Source organism: Ochotona princeps, chromosome 19, assembly GCF_030435755.1.
Source record: "Ochotona princeps isolate mOchPri1 chromosome 19, mOchPri1.hap1, whole genome shotgun sequence".
NCBI lineage: Eukaryota > Metazoa > Chordata > Mammalia > Lagomorpha > Ochotonidae > Ochotona > Ochotona princeps.
The window spans coordinates 36,478,290-36,504,431 of NC_080850.1; the positions used below are offsets into that span (position 1 = coordinate 36,478,290).

The following is a 26,142-nucleotide window of genomic DNA, read 5'->3' on the forward strand; positions in this document are numbered from 1 at the left end:
AAGCTTTAGGATCCTGCACCTGCGTGGGAGACCTGGAGGAGGTTCCTGGTTCCCGGTATCAGATCGGCGCGCACCAGCCTGTTGCGGCTCACTTGGGGAGTGAATCTTCGGACGGAGGATCTTCCTCTCTGTCTCTCCTCCTCTCTGCATGTCTGACTTTGTAATAAAAATAAATCTTTAAAAAAAAAAGATATATTTATTTACTTGAAGGACAAAGATAGGGAGAAGAGAGACAGAGGGAAAGGGATGTTCCATCCATTGGTCACTACCTGAAATAGCTGCATCAGCTGAAGCTAGACCGGTCCAAAACCAGGGTCCGGGAACTGCTTGGTCTCCCATGTGAGTGCAGGGACTGAAGGACTTGGGCCATCCTCTGCTGCTTTCCCAGGCCATCAAGCAGGGAGCGGGATGGGAGGTGGAGCAGCAGGCACTTGAACCAGTGCCCATAAGGGATGTTGGCAGCTTTAGAGAGCAACTTTGCCAGCTGCATCAGCAATTTTCATGTAAGGAAAGTATGTTGCAATTTTTTATTTTCATAACATTTTATTTTCCTCAAATCTAAACTCAGGCACTTCATTTTAAAATATATTACTTATTTATTTATTTGAAAATGAGATGAGAGAACTCTTCCACCTGCCAGAAGCTCCTTCCAGATTTCCCACATGGATCACATGGGCCCTAACACTTGGGCAGTCTTTACTGCTTTCCCAGGCTGCTAGTAGGGAGCTGATTGGAAGTGGAGCAACCAGGACAGGAGCTGGTGCCCATATGGGATGCCAACGTTGCAGGCAAGCAGCTTTACTTGCTATGCCACAATGCTGGCCCTTATATCCAGGCACTTTGGATTCTGTGAAACACAGGAAAACTATTCTAGAAATGTTGTACCTACCAAAATATAAAATTCAGAAAACTACTTCATAAACTCAAAAATTTTGCCCTAAAAAAACACCTTGGAATTTCCTCTGATCTGTAGTTTTTTCCCTTGAAATAAGGAATAGATGAACTGAAAAGCTGTCAGAAAAGCCAAAAAATTGAGTGCAGGAGTATTATAAATGAATGTTAAGCTCAAGTAGTAAGACACTATGTTGTCAGGTTTATGTCGGTACAACACCCATAAAAGAAATGCTGTAGTACTTTCTTTCCTTTCTTCCTTCCCTCCCTTCTTCCTTCCTTCCTTCCTTCCTTCTTTCCTTTTTTCCTTCCTTCCTTCCTTCCTTCCTTCCTTCCTTCCTTCTTTCCTTCCTTTTTGGTGGAAAAATGTTCTTCATCTTATGAAAGAGTTGATGGAGGGCAGTTAAGTCTGTGGATACACTGGGGTGGACTCTACCAGCCAGTACACATTGGAGGGATTTTCTAAGCCTTGGAGCCGTGAGACCCATGGTATCTGGGCTCTCCAAGCCACTCAGGTGTCACCCTTGTGGCACTCTGCTATACATCTGGGTCTCCAGGGCTTCATCTGTTCCCAGGTGCTGGAGTGGTTTGACACCAAGGAACAGCCCTCTCCCCATCCTGGATGCAGGAGAGGAAAGACAGTGGGGGAAAAAGGGTCCCACTGACCCTCCCCACTCTGATCAGTGGCCCACATAGGCATGCATCCTTCTCAATTGTGCAAATATTAAAAATAAATTTTAAAAAATGGACATAAAAGGCCATGTGGACAGGGAGAAGAATAGACATGCTGTTGAGAGGATAAATTTTAAGAAGGCTGGGCCCAGCGCTGTGGCCTAACGGCTTAAGTCCTCGCCTTGAACGCCCCAGGATCCCATATGGGCGCCGGTTCTAACCCCGGCAGCTCCACTTCCTATCCAGTTCCCTGCTTGTGGCCTGGGAAAGCAGTTGAGGACGGCCCAAAGCCCTGGGACCCTGCACCCACATGGGAGACGTGGAGGAAGTTCTTGGCTCCCGGCTTCGGATCTGCGCAGCACCCGCCGTTGCAGTCACTTGGGGAGTGAATCATCGGATGGAAGATCTTCCTCTCTGTCTCTCCTCCTCTCTGTATATCTGCCTTTCCACTAAAAATATATTAAATGTTTAAAAAAAAAACTTTAAAAGAATTTTTAAGAAGGCAGTTAAATTTTTTTTAATTAAGCAGATCTAGATTTCATATTAAAAATTCTAACAATGCCATTTAAAGTTGTTTGAACTAGGGTAAATTCTACACTTTCTTGACATTGCTTTTTTTAAAAATTTAATATAATAGCAATACTTAAGATTGTTGGAGGGTTAATGAGTGTATGAAGTACTTTGATAGTGCCAAGGATGTATTAAGCACAGGATGCCTAGTGTATAATATTGCTTCATCAGTCAGTAGTGACCGATAAATTTTGCCCTAAGTAGGACTGCCATTTTGAAATTGGGTTTCTGTTTCTGTTTTAACAAGTACATAAACCTATGCCTGGCACATAGTAGACCCTTCATCAATAAGAGAATGTTTTGGTTATGGCCTGTTCTGTGAAAAATAGTTGACATGAAAAGCTAATACAAGTTTTAAAGCAAGAAAATTGATTACCAAACGCAATGGAATTTTTAACCAGTGTCTGAAGAAACTCTGAGTTTACCTTTTAATCTCTTAGTTTTCAATGTGTTTATATATTTTGTTGGTCAGGAAAAGGCTCCAAATAGTGCCTCTAACTGTCCTCCGTCTACACCGACTCCTGACACGTCTAAGCCTCGGAGAACAAAGCTTGCCTTTGATGACAGGTGAGATAAATATGATTGTTTTATGTCCTAAGGAAATCATTCCAACAAATCAAAAATTCATTTTAATTTCTATCAACAGCCAGGATTCATGTGTGAACCCTAAAATATTTGGATTTTAACTTAAAGGCTCCGACTAGGCCAAGGACTGCTCCTTTAGCCTCACACTGTGGTCCAATATGCAGAGTAAATGTTGTTCTCTCCCGGAAGGCTTGGCTGCTGCTGGCGTCACTGTTTAGGGTGGAGATGGTCTTGCATAAGGAAGAGCAGTGTTTTTATATTGTGGTTTTTTCTCTCCTATTTTGATAAAAGATTTTCTCCTGCTCACATCTTTTCTGTTAATTTTTCAAGCAAGTTGGAAGAATAAGTAGTAAATACTTAGGAGCTTGATTTGTCATGATTTGGCAAAAAGCATCCATGTTCATAATCCAACAAATACATTTTTGAGGTAATAACTGAAATAATTGCTTAATAAAAGCTTAGTTTCTGTACTTTTGGACAAGAAAACTGAAAATTTAGCATGCTTATGTTACCATGTGACTTACACTGAAAATTTCCATTGCAGAAGTTACTCAGCCGACCACTATTTACAAGAAGCAAAAAAGCTAAAGCACAATGCAGATGCATTGGTATGTCAATATTCTCCTCACAGTTTGTATTAATCAGTCTAACTTTACTTCATTTGTTGCTTGTACTTGTTGTAAATCCCTACTCATGTTTTATTCTTATTTCTTCAGTCGGATAGGTTTGAGAAAGCCGTGTACTATCTTGATGCTGTGGTGTCTTTTATCGAATGTGGGAACGCGTTGGAGAAGAATGCTCAGGAATCCAAATCCCCATTTCCTATGTATTCAGAGACAGTGGAGCTCATCAAGTAAGTGGAGAGTCGTGTCGTGTCCCGGCCTAACCAGGAGGGAGCTGCCATCACAGTGAACTCGGTGCGGTGCTTACTGCCTTATTTTGCTTGGATAGGGAGCTCTAGGTGATCGAGTTGTTGTTTTTGCCTTTGTGTTTGGTTTTGATTCTTGAAGGACAACAGAAGCTGTGAGATTGAGGTCAGAATGTATGTTATGCTGTGTTAGACATGTATCTGCTGTTGCTCACTCACAGGTACACTATGAAGCTGAAGAGTTACCTGGCACCAGATGCTACAGCTGCAGACAAAAGGCTCACAGTCCTCTGGTGAGTGTCACCCGCTCGGCTTCTGCCAATCCGCCAGCAGTTTCTCATCAACCTGTGTGCTCTGCTGGGTGCTAGCCTGGAATCCAGGTTCTGTGACTCTGACCCAGTTCTGCATTTGATGGGTCAAGCAGGAAATAGCAATTCCTACTGAAAGAGTGTGAAAGCTTTTAGTTGTCATTGTCACTCTCTGATCCCTCACCCTGTATGGTGAGGCTTATACTAGGGCACTCCTTTTTTTTTTTTTTGACAATTTGTACATGGTTAATTTGGGCACAAAGGTTCAAGGGCTACAGAAAAGTGGGTAAGACTATTATTTCCACATTTTCTTTTTTTTTTCTGTGTCTAGGATAAAGGGGAAGATAAAGGGAGAAGCCCCACCCGGCCTCCCACCCACCCCAGGTCCCTGATGTGGGGCATGCTCTGAGGGTCTTGCTCAAGTGGTTTTGATATTCGACAGTTATGAATTGCTGGCAGTCTCGCCATTCCAAGCACGATGAAGTCATTGCAGAATCCACTGATTGACATAGTCCATCCTTAGAGTCTCCGTTTGCCCAGTTTTTCACTGCCATCATATGGCTAGGATAGTTGATTGATTTGTTCTATCCTCTGTGTGGTGCCAGGTATCCTCTGCAGGTTCCGATAGACTAAGGCACCCTATTCTTGTAAATGGCAATTTTTCCAGAATGTTCTGGGTTTTGTTTTTATTTATTTTGTTTATTTGAAAAGCACAGAGTCAGAAAGATCTTCCATCTACTGGCTCATTCCCCAGAGAGCTGACCAGGCCAGGCCAAAGCTGGAAGGTGAGAACTCAGTTCACTCTCCAGTGTAGGTGACAGGGACCCAAGAATTTGCATTCTGAGCTGCTGCCTTCCGAGGTGCACATTAGCAGGAAGCTGGACTCAGGCACTTGGCTACTGGATGTGATTGTTTCAAATGACATCTTCGTCACCAAGGCAAAGGCATGCCCTCTCCCCGCAATGCCACCAGGGTTCTTGGTACCTTTCCTCCCCCTTTACAAATGTACCTTGTTTGAGGAACAAGCATCTAGCTTGCTGAGAATACGAAAAGCAATTTATTTATTTATTTGTTTGTTTGTTTGTTTAGTCCAAAAATAAATGAGACAAATAGATGAGTTCATTTATTAGTAGACATTTTCTTGGCCTAATCCCGTGTTTAAAGTGGGGAACACAACTATGAATGAAACTGACAACAGTCCTGTTTGTCATGGAGTTTATTATAATGTAAAAACAGCAAAAAAACAAAAAACAAAAAAACCAGCAATTTGTCAAATACTCATTCAGCTGTATGAATGAAGTGCCTTGAAAGGAAAGTAAATGCAGCCCTGAGTCTAAGAAGCAAGAATGGGAGCAGACATTTAGGTCGGTGCTGAAGACACCCACAGCCCACATCCAAGTGCCTGGATTCCCTGCTCCCAGAGCCTGCTTCCTGCCAATGTGCTCCGCCAGGCACAGTGACAGTGACCCTCCTGAGTGTTCCTGACACCCGCCTTCCAGCGGCCTCGCTCCTGGATCTTCCCCTGCCCACCTCGCTCCTGCTGCTTTTCTGGGCATTCAGAGCATGCACCAGCAGGCAGACAGTCTCTTTCTCTCTCTCGTCCTGCCTCTAAATTTTAAGATTTATTTTTATTTATTTGAAAGTTAGTTACAGAGAAGTGGGAGAGACAGAGAAAAAGGTCCTCCACCTGTTGGTTTATTCCCCAAAGGCTGCAACAGCCAGAACTGGGCCAAGCCGAAGCCAGGAGTCATGAAGTGAATTGGAAATGGAGCAGCCAGGACTGGAACCACAGCCCCTATGGAATGACAGCACTGTAGGCGGCGGCCTACTTGACTATGCCACACACCGAGCCCTAAATATGTATATATTTAAATAAGATAAAGACTTGGAGACAAGAAGACCTACCCTAGGCAGAGGACACAGAGGGATGGCAAGAAGGAGAGTGCGCATCTGAGCACAGAGTGGAGAGCATGACTGGATGGGGCAGGGTGACCATGCTGGATCCGTGGTGCGTGGTCAGAGTTTTGCTGTGCTGGAGTTATATTGTTCATAGTTGAGTATCCAAAGTTGTTAACATTTGTTTTTGTTGTTGTTTTTAACTTCAGATTATTTGTAATTTGATTTGGAGATTCTTTAGCTTAACAATTTCATTTTATATTTCATTTTTCTTTCTTTTTTTCCTTATTTATTTAAAAGATAGGATCAGAAAGGAAGGGAAAAAGAAAGTGATCTTCCCTCGTTTGGCTTACTTATCAAATAGCTGCAATGGCTGAAGGTGAACTGAGCCAGAAACCAGGATGTTTTTCTGAGTCTCCCACACAGGTGCCCGGTCCCAAAAACTTGGGTCATTCTCCACTGCCTTCCCAGTCCACAAGCAAGGAGCTGGGTGGGAAGTGGAGCAGCTAGGACATGAAGCAGCATCAGTGTGGGATCCTGGCACTTGGAGGTGGAGGATTAGCAAGTTGAGCCATTGTGCCAGCCCCTGAATCATTTGTTTTAGTGCAAGTGTTACTTGGACGCATGGGTGCCCTCATGAGTGAGCTTTTGATTTTGAATAACAGCAAATGATGAGGGTTAGTGCTGAATTTTGGACATTCCCCATCCCCCACCCCAGGATTTATACCACAATTACAGCACACTTTTTGGTTTTGTTTCAGGGTTAATGTTATTCACCTTAAGCCAGTGTTTGTTATCATGCACTAGTCTTGTACTCTTACTAAATGCAAAGATTGTCTGTGCCAATATGACCAGCTGTCCTGCTTCAACAAACTGCCCTTTTCTATTTGCCAGCCTGCGGTGCCAGTCTCTGCTGTACCTGAGGCTGTTTAAGCTGAAGAAGGAAAATGCTTTGAAATACTCCAAGACACTCACGGAGCACCTGAAGGTCAGTGTGCCAGGGGACCATTCTGTTCTCAGAGGCAGGGTTTGCAGGCTCTCATTGCCACCCCAGAATTGCCCTGTGTTTAGGTAAAATAGCAGGACAGGAGCCACTGTTTGGGCGCTTTCTTGGGGTGTATTTAAATGCACAAATAGCTCCTTGTAGAATTTCAGCAGCTGTATCAGCAGCTTTATCTACTTCAGTAGTAATCTCTTCCTTTTTTAAACTATGTATTTATTTTTATTGGAAAGTACATTTACAGAGAGAGACCTCCCTTTCATTGGTTCGTTCCCCAGATGGCCTCAAGAGCCAGAGCTGAGCCAATCTAAAGCCAGGAGCCAGGAGTGTCTTCCTGTCTCCCATACAGATGCAAGGTCCCAAGGCTTTGGGCCATCCTCAACTGCTTTCCCAGGCCACAATAAGCCAGTTGTGCCTGACACCACCCCCCCATTAATGACATTTTGTTTACACAACCATTCTTTAGACTGTTGTCTTAGCCTCCTAAAACATTTTTGTGCTTTTTCAAATCAGTACTATATAAATCCTCCTAGAATCTTGCTCTGATTACTTGGAACCCCTCAGTAGGTTAACCAGAGCCTACAGCCTCAATCCAAACTCTTAACCCTGGTCTGTAAGTCCCTTATAGTCTTGTGTTTCTTGTTCAAACCTGTTTTACGTACATTATATGGGTCATGTACATTCCTGGCACATAGTATGACTCGGCCCTCTGCCCTCACGGCTCCACGTTATCTGTCTGGATGTGACGCATTCTTTCCTTGCCGACTGTGAAGTCTTCCAGCTCCCAGCTGTCACCTAGTAACGTCTTTCTGTTGTGTATTCACAACTGCACACACGTACAGACTTCGGTACCTTAAATTTATAAAGCTTAACACCATCTCTGGCTCAGCACTTTTGGGTATGCTTAGTACTTTTTAAGTAATAAGGGTTTTTTCAAGTACATTTTCTTTTCCCACAGAATTCCTACAATAATTCTCAAGCACCATCCCCCGGTTTGGGAAGGTAGGTATAATTTTATCCTATAAAGTATGATTTGTGACAAGTTTATTTGTAATGTAAAAGCGGGATGGGTAGGGTCCAGCTTTCAAAACTGGGGAAAAAATGACTACTTTAAAAATGAAAACTATTTCTAATAAAGTATGAATTGATAAGAAAACCACCCTGAAAACCACCCTGGGATATTTTCACTTGGGGAAATTTTGAGTTTTTTCACTGCACCTCAGCTCTTCTCTCAGTTGATTCCTAGTGACATAAATTTGTCGCAGTAGGCTCATCTTCCCTCGGGTCTTGGCATCACCAGCACCTGTTAGTGGCATAGTTGCGGTTTGTCCCCCAGCCCCACCTCACTCCCTCACCCAGAAGGACAGAAATAAACACGAAGTCTCTTTTCTTTAGTAGTTTTATTCTTTATGCTGTTCATTTATTCTTAAAAGAACTAACGTTCTGTATACTTGCACCTTTTGTCACCTCTGAATAATTGAGCTGAACCGGAAAAGTGCAGTATTTGTAGGATTCAGAGCAATATGAACGAGAGGCCATCGCAAGCCTGCCTAGGTGGGGACTTGTACTGGGCCAGAGTGAGGGCACGCTGCTTCGAAGCCCTTGAACCGCTGCTATCAGGGTTATTGCGTCTTCAATTGACCATCTCCTGTTCTGCTGTTATTCATTATAACAAAGGACCTAGAAAAGATTATAATTAAACATAGTGACTTTTAGTAGGAGAAATTGTACTTCTGAAGAGCCTTCTAGTTAAAAGAATCCGATAGTCAAAGACTTCATGTGGCGACCATCAGGAGTGTGTTGGTTGAGAAGGCTCACTGCGTCCATGTGAACCTGCTTCCTCTTTCTCTCTGTGCAGCAAAGCTGTTGGGATGCCCTCCCCTGTTTCTCCAAAGCTCTCGCCAGGCAATTCAGGAAGTTACTCTTCTGGAGCCAGTAGTGCTTCAGCAAGTGGCTCATCAGTGACCATTTCACAGAAGATCCACCAGATGGCAGCCATCTATGTGCAGGTTACATCCAACTTCCTCTATGCCACTGAAATTTGGGACCAAGCTGAACAGCTTTCCAAAGAGCAAAAAGGTAAGTGGGTCTGCCAAGGAGGGATGGAGTTGTTCAGAGGGCTGTTCCATGTTTAAGTTGTGGCCTAATTTAGAGCTAACAGTCTATTCAGTTTGCTACTCATCTCCACTAAATCTAATTAATTTTGTTTAAAAATTACAACTCATGACACAGATAACTTACACTAAGTTGTTTTTTGGCCAAAGACAAATAGGCCTCTCTTCTGCCACACTTAAGTGCAGTCTTATTGTAAAAATTATAAAGTATGTCTTCTGTTTGAGGGTGATGGCCTGAAGTTGGTCACAGGCTTGGGCTTACATCTAGTCATCTGTGCACCTGTGATATTTAGTATCCAAGAAAGTACCTACAACCTTGTGTCAAGTCAGGCAGCTCTGCAGAATACTGAAGTAGCCCAGCAGTCTGTGTTTTGTTGTCCCAGAGAGCATGTACTTCAAGTACTGACAGGCAGAAGTAAATCCAAGATTCATATCCTAAAGAGGAAAAATGGTGATTGCAAGGTAGAAGACAAACCCCAAAGTTAGGAGTCTGGCAAGGTTGCCGAGTGGCTAAAATCTTCACCTTGGCACATGCTGCAATCCCGAATGGATGCCGGTTTGTGTCCCGGCAATGACCTGTTCCGACCACTTGGGGAGTGAATCAATGGACGGAAGAGCTTCCTCTGTGTATATCTGACTTTCCAATAAAAATAAACAAATCTTTACAAAAAGAGAAAACTAAAGTTAGGTTTTTAAAAATCTGATTTGGGGCCCGGTACTGTAGCCTAGTGCCTGAAGTCCCCACCTTGCATGCACCAGGATCCCATATTTGTACTAGTTTTTGTTTATTTTGTTTTGTTTTGTTTTAAGATTTATTCATTTTTATTGGAAAGTCAGATATACAGAGAAGGGGAGATACAGAGAGGAAGATCTTCTCTCCGTTGATTCATTCCCCAAGTGGCCACAATGGCTGGAGCTAAGCTAATCCTAAATCAGGAACCAGGAGCCTCTCCTTGGTCTTCCACACAAATGCAGGGTCCCAAGGCTTTGGGCCATCTTCCACTGCTTTCCCAAGCCACAAACAGGGAGCTGGATGGGAAGTGGGGCTGCCAGGATATTTGATCCCAGTATGTTTTTTCAAGATTGATTTATTTTGACTTGAAAGTCAGAATCACAGATTGAGAGAGAGAGATTTCTGCTGATTCAATCCCCAAGTAGCTGAGCCAGCCTGAGGCCAGGAACCAGGAGCCTCCTCTGGGTCTCCCACATGGGTGCAGGAACCCAAGCATTTGATCCACCCTCTGGTGCATTCCCAGCCATTAGGGAGCAGGGAGCTGACTCAGAAGTGGAGCCGCTGGGACTCGAACCTATACCCATACAGGATGCAGGAGCCACAGGCTGAGGATCCGTAAGTCTGCCATGCCATGGTGACTGCTTCTACCCACACTGTGACAGCAGCTACTGAAGTTAGCCATAGCTGCTTTATGTCGTGTTGTTCCTGTCTACTATCAGTTTTTCTCATTGTGTCAGTGCACCTTTTTTAAAAAGTCGTTTGTTTGGGTTTTGGCCCTCCAGTTGATGCTGAGAAGCCAGGCCAGAAAATGTGTCAGACTGTGGATTTCATTAATCCTTTCCTTAGGATGCTGCTTAACTCCCTATGCCCATTCACTTCCCTTATACAGTAGTTTCCTCTTGAGACTTAATTCAAGTTCAGTGTTTCAGGTAAGCGTGCTTCATAGATGGTGCTCTTGTTTTTAATTAGGAAGTGTGTAGCAAGGCCCCTTTTTGGTGATAATAAGATCGGCCAGTGGATTCAATCTGGTGGTGTCACACCAATGGGTTTGGCATCATGTTTTGTTATTAAACAAGTGATTACACTGGACTCCAACCTCAGGATACTGTCCTCCCTCTTTCTCTCTCTATCCCACTGGTTTTAGATAACAGCCTGTAGTTGTTTATGTCGGAAGAATCCCCTTATTTCAATTGCCTGAATTTCTTTTTTTAAGATTTATTTATTTTATTACAAAGTCAGATATACAGAGAGGAGAGACAGAGAGGAAGATCTTCCGTCCGATGATTCACTCCCCAAGTGAGCCGCAACGGCTGGTGCTGTGCCGATCCGATGCCGGGAACCAGGAACCTCTTCCAGGTCTCCCACGCGGGTGCAGAGTCCCAAAGCTTTGGGCTGTCCTCGACTGCTTTCCCAAGCCACAAGCAGGGAGCTGGATGGGAAGTGGAGCCGCCAGGATTAGAACCGGCGCCCATATGGGATCCCGGGGCTTTCAAGGCGAGGACTTTCGCTGTTAGGCCACGCCGCCGGGCCCAGTTGCCTGAATTTTTAAAAAATCATCTGAAAACATGGCGTGTGAGTACCAGTGCTGTGACACAGTAGGTTAAACTTCCACCATTGGTGCTGGCATTCTGTATGGATTGCAGTTCAAGTCCCAGATGCTCCACTTCCTATCCAGCTCCCTCTTACTTCCTGGGAAAGCAACAGAGGGTGGCTCAATTTCTTAGGGCTCTGTACAACATGTGGGAGAGCTAGCAGCTCCTTGCTTCAGATTGGCTCAGCTCTGGCCCTGCAGTCATTTGGGGAGTGAACCAATGGATGGAAAATAGCTCTCTCTTTTTCTGTGTCTCTTCTTTTCCCTGAAACTCTACCATTCAAGTAAAACAAATCTTTAAAAAACAAAAGTGGCATTTGGTATATGAATGGTATATGCACATGGTCAGAGCAGGAAAATGTCACGTAGATCTTCTTAGTGTCTAACTCCCATAGATTGGTAGGGAAAATACACCAAAATAATCAAAATAATCTTCCTTTTTCTGTCTCTTGGCTTTTTTTTTTTTTGACGCAAAAACATATTTTGAAATAATATGTTGTTGCACTAGGTCTTTATTTAATAGTGTTTGTTGTATATAGTAGCAATCTATAATTTCTGTCAGTAGTATTTTGTTTGTATGTAAATCACTTTAATTCCTCACAGTGCTTTCTGTGAAAGATGTCGTATAATTAGGAAACAAATATAACTTAAGAATATAAGGTATTTGTTGTAAAAGATAAAAATAATATTTTAGGATGGGGAATAATGTTTTTTACTTCCCATGAATATTGTTTCTTGGTCTAGATTCAGAATTTTAAAGCAGTGATTCAAAAGAATATATATTACTTAATAAATGTGTTTGTTTCTAGAATTCTTTGCTGAACTGGATAAGGTGATGGGCCCACTCATCTTTAACGCGAGCATCATGACAGATCTGGTCCGTTACACCCGGCAGGGACTGCACTGGCTCCGCCAGGATACCAAGTTGATGTCTTGAACTGAACATATTCTTGATGCCTCTGATTTTCTCCACAACACTGTGTCGCATCACAAAGGAAACTGCCATAACATGCCACCTAGTTGACACTAAGAATGAGGAATGATTTTCTCCTCCTTGGTACATGTATTGTTTTTAATAACCCAAAACCATCATTTTAGTTGACCCTTTCAACATGTCCAATGTGAAAAATTATTTAATTGCAGCGCAGTTGCAAGATGCTTTATAATAAGATTGAAATACCAGTTGTGATTCATAACTAAGGAAATGAAATTCTATTTATTTTAATTTTTCTAAGTTCCCAGACTGGGGCTTGTTTGAAACGTTAATTATTTCTGCCTATAAATTTACTCTATTGAATATTTAGCATAAATTTAATGTAAACATTTTTATTTATATACTTTGGGAAGTTTGTTACCTAATAATGTCTTTTTGTGGTAGCTCTTCTAAGAGTTAAGAGTTGGTTCATCTAAAATATGGACCTGTTGTGTCTATTCCTACTACCTGAATATTATTTCAAATCTTAACTACAATTTTATTATTGTAGAATTGATGTTTAGTATTAAGGATATTATACACATGAAAAATCACTTAAATATGAGAAGATGTCATTCTATGTGGATGTGAAATGAAATGTGTCTGATTTGGTATGCATTACTTCAGAAACTGTGAATGTGTGTTTATAACACTAGAACAATCATGAGGTGTCTATGACTTGCATTTAATGCATTACGGAAGAGAAAGGGCAGCTTCCCAGGAGAATGATAGCATATTGAATGGTTTCATAAAAGGACAATCTTGAACTATAGGGGTTGTATTATAAAACCATGTGTTCTTTTTTGCTGTCAATCATTTGACACTTAATTGAAGCAGAGTAAATTACTATTGGAAAAAAAAGCAAAAGATGGTCCTTCTCCTGAGGGTTGTTGCCTGTGTCTCTTGAATTGATGTTTGAAGGTTAAAAATCTCCCTGCCAGTTTCTTTGTCTCATACTAGATTGTGCTGCTCTGACAAGAGCCTGCAGCGAGTGTTGTGGCATGGGCTGGCGCTTCGGAGGGTGTGCTTTTGCTGTACAGCTTTCAGTTCTAATGCCCAATGGGGAGATGATGGATTTTTCTCCTTTTTAAACATATCTTGTATTTACTCCCTTTGTATTGCGAAGGCCCTCATCAATGATGTATGTTTCTGATGGGATCAGAAAATTTGTGCTAGAAAAACACATCACTCGGTTCGTGATGAGCTCTCTGGGGAAGGATAGGGGAGCAGGGACAAAGCTTGGGAACCAGCTCTGTAAGAACTGTGTCTCCAAGTTCCTTTCCCTGTCACATGCATGTAGGACTCAAGGGTGACAAATGGACCTTCCATATTTTATTTTTGACGCCCCTCTCTTGTCTCGTGTGCCTTAAATCTTACCTTTCAATGAAAATTCTATGGATTGTTTACAGATGAAGTTTTACACTAGGAGCATACCGCCCGTACATAGTTGGTCTTCTATAGTAATATTAAATTCTGTTTCCTTTCAAATCTTCCTTTAGGGCCACATCCGTTTTTCCAGTAAAACTAACGCTTTTGTACATGACTTAGTCTAACGAGTTGGATAATGCTGCTTCAAAAAATAATTTGTCCTTCTTCTCATTCCAAAAATAAATCTGTCCAGCCCAGGAGAGAAGAAAAAAAAAAAAAAAGATGGCCCTACTACACGTAGATGGTGGCTGAGGCTTGAAATTGGAAAGGGAGAAGATGGGTGGAAAATCTCAACATTCAATGGTGCAGTGAATCTCTTTTTGTCTTTGAGTTTCTCTTACACTTCTTTCTGATACTAGTGAACTCTCATCGTCCTGTGACCTGTTCTGACCTGTTCCGTACCTCGTTTTGTTTTGTTTTTAAAATGTATCATTAACAGTTGAGATATGTAAATTATGTTGGATTTAACCTTTTCCTCTTAAACCTTTCTGATTTAACCTTAGTGTGTCCTAGGAACAGTTTTCCTTAAGAGGACAACTTCTCTCAGTGCTCGTAATCGTAAATTAGTGAGAAACACCTTGTGAATCAAGTCACGCACGTGCCCTGTCCATCTGCCGTGTCTGACGCCAAGCCTGCCATTCGCTGTGATGTCTTCGGAACGGAATCCACGCCTTCTGGGCTCTGGCCTCCTCAGCAGCCGCAGTCAGCGGGAGCCCTCTGCGCGCTGATGTGCCCTGACAGGCAACCAGAGCACTTCTCGGGCCCCACTGATGCTTTGTGAAAGCAGAGTTTCCTGATGCCTTATGGTGCTGCTCCACAAATATATTCTCCTTAAAAGTGTTCATTCTTAGAAAATGAATTGTCCAAGCTTTTCATTGTGGAAGTTTTTTCCCAGTAGGTGGAAATGGGCAATGCATCAAAATTGCCTCCCAAACAGCTGAGTCTTCACCCTCCTAGTCTGTGGAAATGCTGCTTCCTCTCTTGCATGTCTGTCTGCTGCAGCGTTCCGTGTCGTCCTCTGCTCCGGCGCATACTCGGGTCTCCTTAAAGGCGACCACTCCTTCCCCCTCAGTACGTGTCCTCCGTGTCTCCTCACCATTTAGAACTCAGTTTTGACAAGTGGCAGAAAAACTTTTTGTCCGAGACTGACACTTCATATGTAGAAATTATAGAAATAGCAACTATTTCAAAAGTTCCTCTGTGGACTGCTCTTGTAAGCCCACACTTGTTTGCCTGGAGGCAGCAGCCCACACCACTGGACCCTTTACAGGCCACCAGCGACCCGCTTGTGGTGGACGAAGCTGTCTCAGCAGCCTTGCCAGGCCTGGCTGCGCGGTGGGGAGCTCTCCCTCCAGGCGGTTCAGGCTCCCCCAGCCCAGCCCGGGCTCCAATCTGCAGAGTCCAGCCCTTCCCTTGCCTCAGTGCCACCTTTTTCTGAGCAGGCAGCCAAGAAAGTGACTTTTCGAGCAGTGAGTACTTCTGAGAAATTCATAGCTGTAGTTGCTGAAGAGTAGAGAAGACTGGCCACCACTGATTGTCTTCTCCGGTATCCACGCAGCTTAGGGTGTTGACGCACGTGCACGCCCACGCGCGCACACCTGTCCTTCTAGGAGAGCTCTCACATCAGAGACTCCGCAGGGGCCTGGGCTGCACTTTGAGTGACACACTTGTGGCTTTATTAGATTCACTGTTTCTGTTTTAATTGTTGTTTGTTTTCTTTCATTCACGGTTGAATCAGCTAGCCCAGAAAGCATTTTGTGCTAAATTGACAGAAACTTTGGTACATTAACTCGTAGTGGATGAGCTTGCATTGCGCAGCGAGAGCCTACAAAAGGCACCTGTTAGGACGAAAGTGCTGGCCCCAGCGGCCAGGGCTCAGTGGGGTCTCAGAGCAGCCCGTGAGCACTCCACAGAGTGACGCTTCGTTGTGCAGGGGAGGGCACCCCGTGCACTCCTCTCAGCATGAGGGTATGCAACGTTGGATCTTAAGATTATGTACACATACACACTTATATATATGTATGTATGTATGTATGGAAACATGAAATTAGTTCGTCAAAATGTGTGTGTTTAGTATTTTAGCTTAGTGCAGCTATTTCCACATTATTTATTAAATTGATCTAAGACACTTTCTTGTTGACACCTTGAATATTAATGTTCAAGGGTGCAATGTGTATTCCTTTAGATTGTTAAAGCTTAATTACTATGATTTGTAGTAAATTAACTTTTAAAATATATTTGAGCCCTTCTGTAGTGTAATAGGGCTCTCATGGGATGGGGTGGGGGAAGAATTTTACTTTTCCAGTTGCTAATTGAGCAAAATGGCTTCATTGTGTATTTTGATTTATAGGAGTTTGTGTCTGGTCCCCAGGAACAGCATTTGGGGGTGGGGGTGCCTGTTCTATAAACATTGTGATGCCTTGGGTTTTAAAAAAAAAAATCCAAGTGACCTGGGGAGCCAGTGCATTTGAAATCCATACAGACTCCTGTAACTCATCATCCCTGAGTGGAACCCAGACTTCCGTTCAGTGTCATGTATCAGTGTGTTGAAGAGGCAGCTTTTCTTCCCATACACTGCATATGTAAGGTTGCTCTTCAGGAAATCAATAGAAGAGCTTGGGTGGCTTGAAATATACAGGGACAAGAGGCCAAATGGGTCAAGTTTGTGAGCATGCTCAATAATGGAGAAGACTGCTTTGAGACTTTAGCCCTAAAACCAAGTGACAGGAAGAGTGCTATCAGTAAAGCGGAAGCTGATCTTAGTTCCTATTGATGTGAACCCTGTGATTAATTGTAAACAAACAAAAAAAACTTGTCTCCAGGAAAGGGAATACAAAGAATAGCTGTATCTTAATGGTATCTGGTCATGGGATAAGGTGTCTGCGTTGTCTAAAGTCATATCACTCTTAGGGGGCAGCCTAAACCTGTAGCTTCAGACATCGCCATGCAAGGGAGTTGGCTTTCAGGAACGTGAGCGTTGGTCTGTCCTTGCCACCATCGTGCCGCTGAGCGTCAACTGCCACTCTGAGCACAGAGCTTCCTGAACGAGATTGGGAAAGCTCCTGCCCAGAAACTCCAGTCATCCCGAGTTTGGGTCTTACTATTTCCGTGTGAGGTGTCTTTGCAGCTTTTAGTCATTGGAGTTTTCTGTGTTCCTTTCTGGAGATCAGCTATTTGAAAATACTGCCTTTCAAATCAATGCCATGGTTATCTATATTGTTGAGTTTGTTGTTGCTGTTCAAGAAGTGTCCCCTTTATACAACTTTTTGCACGCACCTGGCAAATTACCGACCTGAGCATTCAGCAGTACTTGGGGGGGGGGGGGAGGGAGGCGCACCAACAGAGCTGGCCCGACTGGCAGTACCTAGGAAGGCACCACCTTGGGAGGGCCAGACGGAGGGTTGGTAAGCACAGTTATGAACATGAAAACTTTCTATCTAGCCTCCGTTTTGAGTGGTTTTAAGAAATTTTGTATATGGAGGATGGAAATGCTTATATATTTATTAAAAAATTCTTTTATTTGAAATTAAAATTATTTGGTAAATAACGGTTTGATATTTGGGGAGGGTTTTGGAGGGGAGATGACGCCGCTGAGAAATTTTAAAGCTGTTGCTTCTGCAGCAAGGTACTGTTCGTGAGGGGGTGCCCTTGTTTTTTACGGGACCCAGCTGTTTGTTTTACATTTCTTTTATCCCAAATATTAAGGCATCTGACATTCTCAACCAAAATTTCAATTATATACTGTGGGGTTTTTTTTCTTTGTTGCAATACATTAAGATTTCAGAGGTACTTTGGGGTTCTAAAGCTAGGATTTCTAAGTCAGTATGTGCATTTCACATAATAAAGCTGTTAATGGTGAGCAAAGTATTATAATACTAACTAGATTTTTCCACATCTGTATAGTATATTATATGTATTTTGTGGTATTGAGATTATAGAAAGTTTAGAGTGTCAAACATCGTTTAATGTGTATTTTTAAACAAATTTATGACAATTAAATATTTGGAGACAAGGGTATCACATTTCAATTTGTAAAGATCTTTTTAACTCTACTGTGTCATTAAGATGCTTTGTATAATGCCAAACCATAGCTGGAGAGACTAAGTTTAATAAATATCAAATAGATTTTCTGTATTAAAGTTTGTGTACACTGTGCTCTTTCTCAGCTCTCACTCCGTTGTTTCTGTGCGCTTCCAGTGCTGTATTTCAGCGTCCAGTACCCTTGTTCCACATGAGACCCTGCCAGCTTGGGTCTCACATACCATGGCCATAGCAATTCTGAACCTGCCAGCTGTGCGTCCTTGGGGCATGGATCAAAATTCACCCTGCCCAGGAGAAACCTCAGATACTCTTTGGTGTTCCTAGTGGTCTGGGCCTTTATGAATTCGTGAAACTAGATTTTTCTCTCAGTTCTGTTAGGTTCATGCAGTCGTAGACAAAGTTGTGCCCAATCTGTGTGACACGTCTCTGACAGTTCCGTGCAGGAAGGTGAGGGGCCGGGAGCCAGGGCCACAGGCTGGGGCCTTGCCCAGCGTGATGACACAGCTGTGGCTCAGCTTTTCCCTTTAAGCTGCCGTTGTGTTCTCTGTGCGATTCTTGGGATAGTCATCTCACCACACTGCCACTTTTCTTATCAGGCAATGCTGGATTTTTGCTATCATGTACAGATTGCATCCTTCAGGAGCTAGGATTCCAGACTGCCAGTTTCAATGAGACATTTAATAATATTTGTAGAAAAATAAACTCTAAAGTGCAAAGCTTATTTAACACTCATCCACACAACAACATTGTAAAAAGAGATGGAGACCAATTTAAAACATCTGTCTTTGAATATTAAAATCCCCAGGTTGCTTCACCTAGGGATCTCCCGCCAGAGCACCATTGACCAACATTCCATAGGACAGAGTCTTGTCGGAGGGGACAGCTGGCCTCTCTTCCCTAGAGTATCCATCATTCCTGGGCCACACTTAGGGAGCAACGTCTTTTTCTAGGAGAAGAGAAAACATCTTTTTAAGACATGGAGTCTGGGAGTGCCCAGGGCACCTCTGCTGGGCTTCATTCCTCTCTGCTCAGTGGATGCAATTGGAGGGCACAGGAGAAATGGGAGCCTCCCACTCTCTGACAGGCTGCCTTCCCAGCCCTGGTGGAAGCCTCTGTCCTCCCAGTCACTCCTTCCCGGTGTATCTCACCTGCACAGCCTGGTGATGCACTCGGCACTATCCCGACACGAGGCTCCAATGGGCCTCAGGGAGACCCCTCTCCAAAACGGGGTCATCCTCGGCAGCCGCCTCTTTGCCAAGCTCAGCTCTGGTACTGGGGAGCCCCCCATCTGTAAAGCAGAAGCAAATTCACCGCCTGAGGGGAGGGGCGGGCCATTGCCGAGATCCTGCACGCTGAAGCAGGGAGCCACTGCTCAGGGGTGCTTGAGTCCCACCCCCACTACCTTCTCCAGCTGGCCCCTGCCTTACCTGGCCCACGAGCAGCAGGCAGATCATGAGCACCGCCAACAGCTTGAGGTGCCACATCTTGCTGAAGCCAGGGTGTCGGCGCCTGAGGACCACAGAGAGTTCCCACTTCCTTTTATAGACTGGTGTCTGCCCTGGCGTGGTTGCCAGGTGAGATGGGGGCAAAGTTTCTATTTGTAATCAGGATCAGTTTAATAAGTTAATGTCTACCAGAGGAATGCTCAGGGGTTGCCTTTCAGGCACGTTGTATTGACTGATCTGTCATCTGGACTTTGAGTGGTTGTGTTGCACACCTGGACTTTTTCATCTGTTTTACCCAAAGTCAGCACTGACTGCTGTTCCCTCCCTCTGAAAGCCACGTGAAACCACTGAGGGAGCCTAGGAACTTGGCCAGATTTCTGTACCAAAATAGCTCAGTGAGATCACGCCCATCAATACAGAACTCTAACAATGAAGTCTTCAAAGATACCATTGACCTCTTTGGGCCTTGTCCGGGAAGGGAGCACTGGTCATGGTGTGAAGCGGTCAGCTGGGTAGCACCAGCCCACAGGATTTGTGGTGCCCTGGCCCCTCCGCTACATCTGTGAGCTACCAACCTAATGACCTGTGCCAGTTCAATATCCTTGTGGACCTAAGACCCAGCTGTGGGAAACTGAAAGGCAGGCCAACCTGCCCTCTTGCAGGCTGCTGAGTGCAATGAATGATAGGAGGTTTTTGTTAAAACATGTGGCTGGGGCGGGGAGCTGGAGCCCCTAGCCTCAGAGAGTGGCTGAACTTGTGCAATGGCAAATAGCCACTGTGAACCTTGAGTGAACAAGCTTTCTTCCGAGGTGGAGCTTCCCTTCCCAGCAGCTTCAGGGCAGCAGGCACAGTAAGGCTGAGCTATCTGCAACCAAACCATCCGTAGATGGAGAGCTTCCCATGGCCTGGAAGGATAGGCCAAAAAGACCCGTAGCAAGACAGCTCATGTGGTATCCCACTGAAGACTTGGCCAAGGAGACACAGGACATGTGAAAGTACAGCAGGATGGGCACCAGTCTTGGCAGCCAGGCCAGCAGCAGGTGCTTCTTGCGATGGGAGGGGATAGTGGGAGCAGAGCTGGGATTGGGTGGAATGTAACCCCACAGATCTTCCAGTTCTCAGGACCATGCAGCCACTGCCTACACCTTGGGGGAACCTAGCAAGTCCAGCTGACAGTTCTACACACGGAACACAAGTGGGTTGTCCCTTCCCCCTGGACTTGGCCACTAAATAGATTGAGATATAAGGCCTGTGAAGGAGCTTGTGGGACTGGAAAGAGGCTGTGATGACCTAGTGAACATTGGGTAAAGAACACAAAGCCGATTAGATAAGCAAAAGAGTGGCAACATGCTGTCCCTGCAGCCAGCTGGGTTGGTGGACTCGGTGCCAGCCTTCCCTCAATCAGCCCAGCAACCTAAGTGACGTGCCAAATGGCTTCTGGAGATAGGATTTCTGTTAGCCCTCCATTTCTGCCTTTGTATTCCAAGCACAACCCAAGAAGCCTGTAGGTTTATCTGTGATGGCTGTGCCCCACTCCAGAGTGGGCAGCCCTGGGATCCCTCCCCGGAGAGCAACAAGGCCACAAGACATTTGTGGCTGGAAACTCTGCCTTGCTGGCCACCCTCTTCCACAAGATGCGACTTCTTGGTGATTGTGGAAAGCATCTCAGTATCCATGTATGTGAACTCTCATTTTGTTTACATCAAATGCAGAGGCAAAGCAGCAGCAACTGTCCACAACCTTCTCAATTGCCTCCAGATTGAGGGAAAGCCTATTTCTGAAACTAAAATACTGGAGCTTTTAAATGCATGGGATCTCCGCTGAGTGACTGAATTAACAGCGTGCACCTTTTTCCTGTGCCAGGGCTTAAACACTCCTCTACAATGTGAGTTGCGGGGAAGGCATGTGCAACTGCAAGAACCTGGAGTCTGCATGGGGCTGAGCGAGGTTTAGTCTCGCTCAGTCAGTGAGACAGGAGCAGACTCTGTGCCTCTCTGGGACTGACATTTGCATGCTGGAATGATCCATGACAGGAAGAAAATAAGACGAGAGTTTGGCCACTCCGAACTCAGCTCATAGGGACTTGGTGGCCTGGGATGTAAGGTGAGAACCAGGCCGAGGTCACCTGAGCCACAGCGTGAAACACATTCCAGGCAGAGGGCAGATCATTAGGGCCTGGTGGTAACCAGAAACTTCTGTTCTCCCTGAACAGGAGGAGCTTAATAAAAGATGAAAGACTGAAATGGGAAAACTTTTCCAGGTAAAATTTCAGTGCTGGGGCAAAGTATATTTGCTCCCCTCTCCTCCCCCACACCCCCCCAGACTTGTGGGCCTGCTTCAGTAGCTCAGCGGTTTGGGGACTTGTGCTGACCCATGGCACAGAGCCTTAGGTATCACAGAGTCCTGCATGCAGAGGCATGTGGCCGAAGGCCGAACAGGAGCCAGTGGCCCCAGCCCAGCAGCAGGAAAGGCAGTCCACCCAGGGCTGGGGGCTCCAGGTCCAGGGGTCATCAGGAGTCTCTGATAAATGGCACATCCCCTATTAGCTTCAGAACCACCAAGCTACAGTAGCTCCCCACCTTCTGTACCCCAGCAGCCTCAGGACCCGGGCTAGGCCCCAGCTTAGGGAAGCCCCTGAGCAAGACAGGTTAGGGCAGCCTTGAACACTTGAACTAAGCAGCTCTGGGAATACAAAGGAGTCAGACTAGCAAGTGCAGTGCCTGGTCCCAGCTCAAGAGCGAGGGTAAGGATGATTCTCCTGAGCTGGTGTCTCCAAAGATGTCAGCGTCAACTCTTCCTGAACGTCCAGAGATTAAGCGAGGCCAGGAGGAGGAGGGCGAGGCTGGCCAGCTGCTGGGGGAGCTCAGGGCTGCCTGCCAGGGGAGGACCACCAGCAAGGGAGGTTGCCCAATCTGCAGGGTGAGGAGGGTAACTGCACCACTTGTTCAGTTCTGCAGCTCTCATCAGTTCTCAAACATGTTGCAATACTTGTGAATAAATCTGAACAATGAGCTGAGAGAAGATTGGCACATGTCTGGGAGGGGGAGGAGGCAAGGTTTCCCGACAAATGGCCCTGTGAAGCCTGTGCCACCTTGTCAGACCCCTGTCATTCATTTGACCATTGCCACCTCCCAAGGACTTTACATGAGCCAGCTATGTCAATGAGACATTCCAGCAGCTGTGGACTGCAGGCTGCTTGCTGGTCCACTGTGTGGAAGTGACTGGGCATTTTTTTTTGTTGTTGTTGTTAAGATTTTGTGTTGTTGACTTACTTGAAAGGCAGAATTGGGGCCAGTGCAGTGGCTCATCTGGCTAATCCTCCACTTCCAAGCACTGGCATCCCATATGGGCACCAGTTAGTATCCCAGCTGCTCTACTTCCCTTCTTCCTGCTTGTGGCCCGAGAAAGCAGTGAAGGCTCAAAGCCTTGGGACCCTGCACCTGAGTAGGAGACCAGGAAGAGGCTCCTGGCTCCTGCTCCTGTTTGGCTCAGCTCTAGCTATCACAGCCACTTAGGGAGTGAGTCAGTGGATATATCTTGTTTCTCTCTGTAAATCTGCCTTTCCAATGAAAATAAATCCTTGGAAAAAAAAGCCGAGTTACAGGGAATGAGAGAGAAATGGAGATGCTCCACCTTGTGGTTCATTCCCCAAATGGCCACAACAGCCACAACTGGGCCAAGCCAAAGCCAGGAGCTTCTAGGTGCTTCAGCCCACATGGGCTACGGGTTCAAGCACATGGGCCATCTTCTGTTGCTCTCCCAGGCTACTAGCAGCGAGCTGGATCCAAAAGGGAGCAGCAGAGGTTTGAACCAGGGCCGATATGGGATGCTGGCACTCCAGGCAAAAACTCAGCCCCCTTTACCATGACTCTGGCCCTGAAGTGACCATTTAAGGCTTGGGCCCAACTCCCTTTCTCACCATCAGTGGTTTTTCATGGATTTTACTTTCAAAGTATTTCAACGTTGGGCCTTTTCCTAACACTGTCCTAAAACTTGACACAGAGTTCCCTGTCCCCAGCACCTGGGCAACAAGAAGCCAATCCCTTGAGCCATCACTGGTGCCTCTGAAGGGCAACACTGGCAGGCAGGGTCAGGTGTGCAACCCAGGAATGGGAGCTGAGGGCAGGTAGGTCTTACACCGACATCTTACCCTCTAGATGAAGCACCCACTTACTCGTTTCTTAGAAAGCAGCATCAATCATTAGGGTAAGGGAAAACATGGGGTCATATACCTATTTGTTGTGGCATAGCACGTTAGGCTGCCACCTACAACATGGACAACCCACACCCTGAAGGGTGGTTTGAATCCCAGCTGTTGCACTTCAGTCACACTCCCTGCTAATATGCCAGCAAAGCAGTGCGAGATGGCCCAAGTGCTTGGACTCCTAGCACCCATGTGGGAGAATGGGCTGGACATCCTGGCTCCTGCCTGGCCCAATCCCAGACACTGCAGCCAGTGAGCTAGCTTCCTCTCCCAACTGCTTAAAATAATCTTTAAAAACTAAATAAATAAAAAGGAAAGAAGAGTCTGAGCCAGAAGCTAAGTCAACCTGTGGAAGCTACAGCTAACCAGCAGGAAGTGTCCTTGGAGCTTCTCCCACAAAGGAACAGTGTGAGATGCCACCATCTCCTGGCGAACATAACATGGTGTTGTTCTACTAAAAAGATCACTCAAAGGTTCTTTTTCAAAGAATCTTTTTTCTTCAAGATTATGGGGACCAGTGCTGTGGTCTACAGGGATTCACCCACCTCCTGGGACAGTACCCCTTCTTTTCCATTCACCAGGCATAAGCCAGGATCCACAGTGCTGGCAGGAGGCCCAGGCCTTGGGCCACCACCCCGGACCTTCCCACCAACACTAGCAGGAAGTTGGAGCCAAAGCTGAGCAGCTGGGACTTGAACCGGTGCCCTGGCCCAGGATGGTGGCCACGCATGTACTGTCCTCAGCAGTTGCACCACACTGCCCACAGCAGGGGCAAAGTTTTCTGACAAAGGGCCAGAGCCAATGCCGAGGCTTTCTGACCCTGCTGCCCGAGTCAGTGGTCGCCTAAAGCCTCCCTTCTCAGCTGCCTTCCTCCTCCAGCTCCGGCCCACCTCGGCAGAAGTGCTCACAGCTTTGCCCTAAGAACACACCCTCGGCTGCCACACTGCACCGTGTGTAACTATGGGCAAACTACTTCTCCGTGCCAGGCAGGTGTGAGATGTACAAGTTCGTTTGTGTCACCAAGAAGGGGCCTGAGGACGTTATGAGTTACAACACATTTGTCAGAGTTTATTATCATGGGATCAGAAGGTGACACCTACACCCCCCTCCACCACCAGGATGCTGTCGGGGTTCACGCTGAGGAGGGGAGCCGCAGGAACCGGGGTCACACCAGAGTCCGCTCACAGTAACGCCGTTGCGGGCCCCAGAGCTGCTCATTTGTCATGTTCGAAATCAGCTGGATTCTTCCTCTTGGACTTGGCAAACTCCTCGTTTCCCCAGGTGTAGACCAGATAGAACACCACGAACGCTGGGAGACCCCAGAACGGGAAACACAGTGAGCACAGGGTTGACATGCCACGCAGGCCTCCTGGACACCGGACTCCAGAAAGGGACTGCCCGCATCCACAGTAAGGGTGACTCGAACAAAGCGGGGGGGGGGGGGGCCCTCCTCCCCAGGAAGATGTGCCACAGGGTCGCTGCCAGCTCGCCCCGCTCAGCACACTCTGCTGCACAAGCCAACACCCAAGGCACCCTTGTACCAGAGCTATGACCTGCAGGGGCGCCCCTACGTGACCTCAAGCCAGCCCAGCCCTACAAGCAGGTCTGTGGGGGCAACCCTGGGCAGCTCGGGACAGGCTCGCGCGTCCAGCCCCCGCCCCGCGCACTCACGCGGCACCACGCGAAGGACGGACGCCCGGGCGCGGCGCAGCACGTTGGGGATGCCCTTGCTGAAGAAGTGCGGGAAGGCGCGCTGTTCGAAGGGCGACAGGCTGTAGCTGATGACATGCCGCACCCGCGTCAGGTTCCCGAACTCGCGGCCCATCGTTGCGGCGGCCCTGCGGGACCCAAGGCGGACAGGGAGCGCTGGCTCAGCCTCGGGACGCGCCACTGGCCCGCACCCTCTCGGGACCCCAGCCACCAGCCGCCCGCGCCCCTCGGTCGCCGTACAGGGGTCAGCTCGCCCTCCAAATCCTACGAGTAGGACGCCGCTGTCGCCGCCTTGCGTCACTTCCGGCAGGAGCGGAGACGGCTCTCGCGGAGGTCCTGAAGTCACTTCCGGAGGGTACCATGTTCTAGATATTTCCAGGGGAAGACGCCGTCGTCGCCCGTCCCTCAGGGAAGTGGCCGCGCGCTGGCCGCTGGGCCGCTGGGTGGGCGAGGCCTCCGGGTGCGTCGGCGTTTGCGCCTGGTTGTGTCCCGGGAGCGCGGCGCGTCTGTGGGGTCCCGGGAGCCCGGACAGGGAGGGCAAGGAGAACGTGAGGGTCGCCGACACCAGGGTCCCAGGGCCTCGGGGAGGCTCTGCCGAGGGCTCCGCCTGCCGCCTTCCTCCACGCCGTGGGGCAGTCTCTCAGCAGGCGCGGAGGCGCCGTGTCTCGGTCCACCACACACGCTCGGATTTCCAGTGCGCTGGAAGTGCAAAGCCGGGTTCAACTTGCTGGATCTCGTGGGAGCTCTGGTTGTAGCTTTTTTGAGGCACCTCCGATGCTGTTTGTTTTGCCATCCCCAGCAGCAGCCCCGTTTTCCACTGGGTGGTCAGACACCTGCTCTCTTGGGCATTTTGCTCTAGAGAGGGTGTTTCCTTGTGTGTTTGGGGATTCTCGTGGTGGGGTTGGGCGTTGTTAGGCACCCCTGTTGGCCGGTTGTACACCTTGCTTAGGCTTGCCTATGAAGAGGTGCCCAGATTTTCACTGGATTGTTGGTTGGCTGTTGAGTTCCTTATGTGTTCTGGATGTTACCTCCTTGTCAGGCGTACAGCTTGCAAGTGTTGTTTCTGTGGCTTTCCGTACAAAAACCTCAATTGTTGCATGAAATCCCATTTCT

General features: G+C 46.6%; 3 protein-coding genes across 5 annotated transcripts in view; 1 reads left to right on the forward strand and 2 right to left on the reverse strand.

The window, feature by feature from the left end:
* The window catches only part of AFF4 (ALF transcription elongation factor 4), a 68,496-nt gene extending 56,210 nt beyond the window's left edge, over positions 1-12,286 (forward strand). For all 3 annotated transcript variants that reach the window (XM_004586403.3, XM_058677297.1, XM_058677298.1), the window contains 8 exons: positions 2,606-2,700; positions 3,263-3,326; positions 3,435-3,571; positions 3,808-3,879; positions 6,685-6,778; positions 7,749-7,792; positions 8,649-8,869; positions 12,038-12,286. In XM_004586403.3, coding sequence (XP_004586460.2) covers positions 2,606-2,700; positions 3,263-3,326; positions 3,435-3,571; positions 3,808-3,879; positions 6,685-6,778; positions 7,749-7,792; positions 8,649-8,869; positions 12,038-12,165 — 855 coding nt within the window. In that variant the 3' untranslated portion in view covers positions 12,166-12,286. The remainder of the gene's footprint in view (positions 1-2,605; positions 2,701-3,262; positions 3,327-3,434; positions 3,572-3,807; positions 3,880-6,684; positions 6,779-7,748; positions 7,793-8,648; positions 8,870-12,037) is intronic.
* Positions 12,287-18,814: 6,528 nt separating this feature from the next.
* Positions 18,815-19,200, reverse strand: LEAP2 (liver enriched antimicrobial peptide 2). The gene is made up of 2 exons (XM_058677901.1): positions 19,098-19,200; positions 18,815-18,958 (listed from the first exon to the last, which is right to left on the reverse strand). The coding sequence occupies exons 1-2, from the start codon at positions 19,152-19,154 to the stop codon at positions 18,815-18,817; spliced, it is 201 nt and encodes a 66-aa protein (XP_058533884.1). The 5' UTR covers positions 19,155-19,200.
* Positions 19,201-24,509: 5,309 nt separating this feature from the next.
* Positions 24,510-25,413, reverse strand: LOC101525514 (cytochrome b-c1 complex subunit 8). The gene is made up of 3 exons (XM_004586401.3): positions 25,270-25,413; positions 24,991-25,157; positions 24,510-24,628 (listed from the first exon to the last, which is right to left on the reverse strand). Exons 2-3 carry the CDS (start codon positions 25,142-25,144, stop codon positions 24,534-24,536), a joined length of 249 nt encoding a protein of 82 aa, XP_004586458.1. The 5' UTR covers positions 25,145-25,157; positions 25,270-25,413; the 3' UTR covers positions 24,510-24,533.
* Between the last annotated feature and the right edge of the window lie 729 nt (positions 25,414-26,142).

Excerpts from the sequence above, each read along its gene's own strand:
- LEAP2 (XM_058677901.1), bottom strand. The coding sequence starts at position 19,154 with ATGTGGCACCTCAAGCTGTTGGCGGTGCTCATGATCTGCCTGCTGCTC. Across the intron at positions 18,959-19,097 it reads GCCTGCTGCTCGTGGGCCAG|ATGGGGGGCTCCCCAGTACC; the intron begins GTAAGGCAGGGG and ends TCTGCTTTACAG.
- LOC101525514 (XM_004586401.3), bottom strand. The coding sequence starts at position 25,144 with ATGGGCCGCGAGTTCGGGAACCTGACGCGGGTGCGGCATGTCATCAGC. Across the intron at positions 24,629-24,990 it reads CGTCCTTCGCGTGGTGCCGC|CGTTCGTGGTGTTCTATCTG; the intron begins GTGAGTGCGCGG and ends GGGGTCTCCCAG.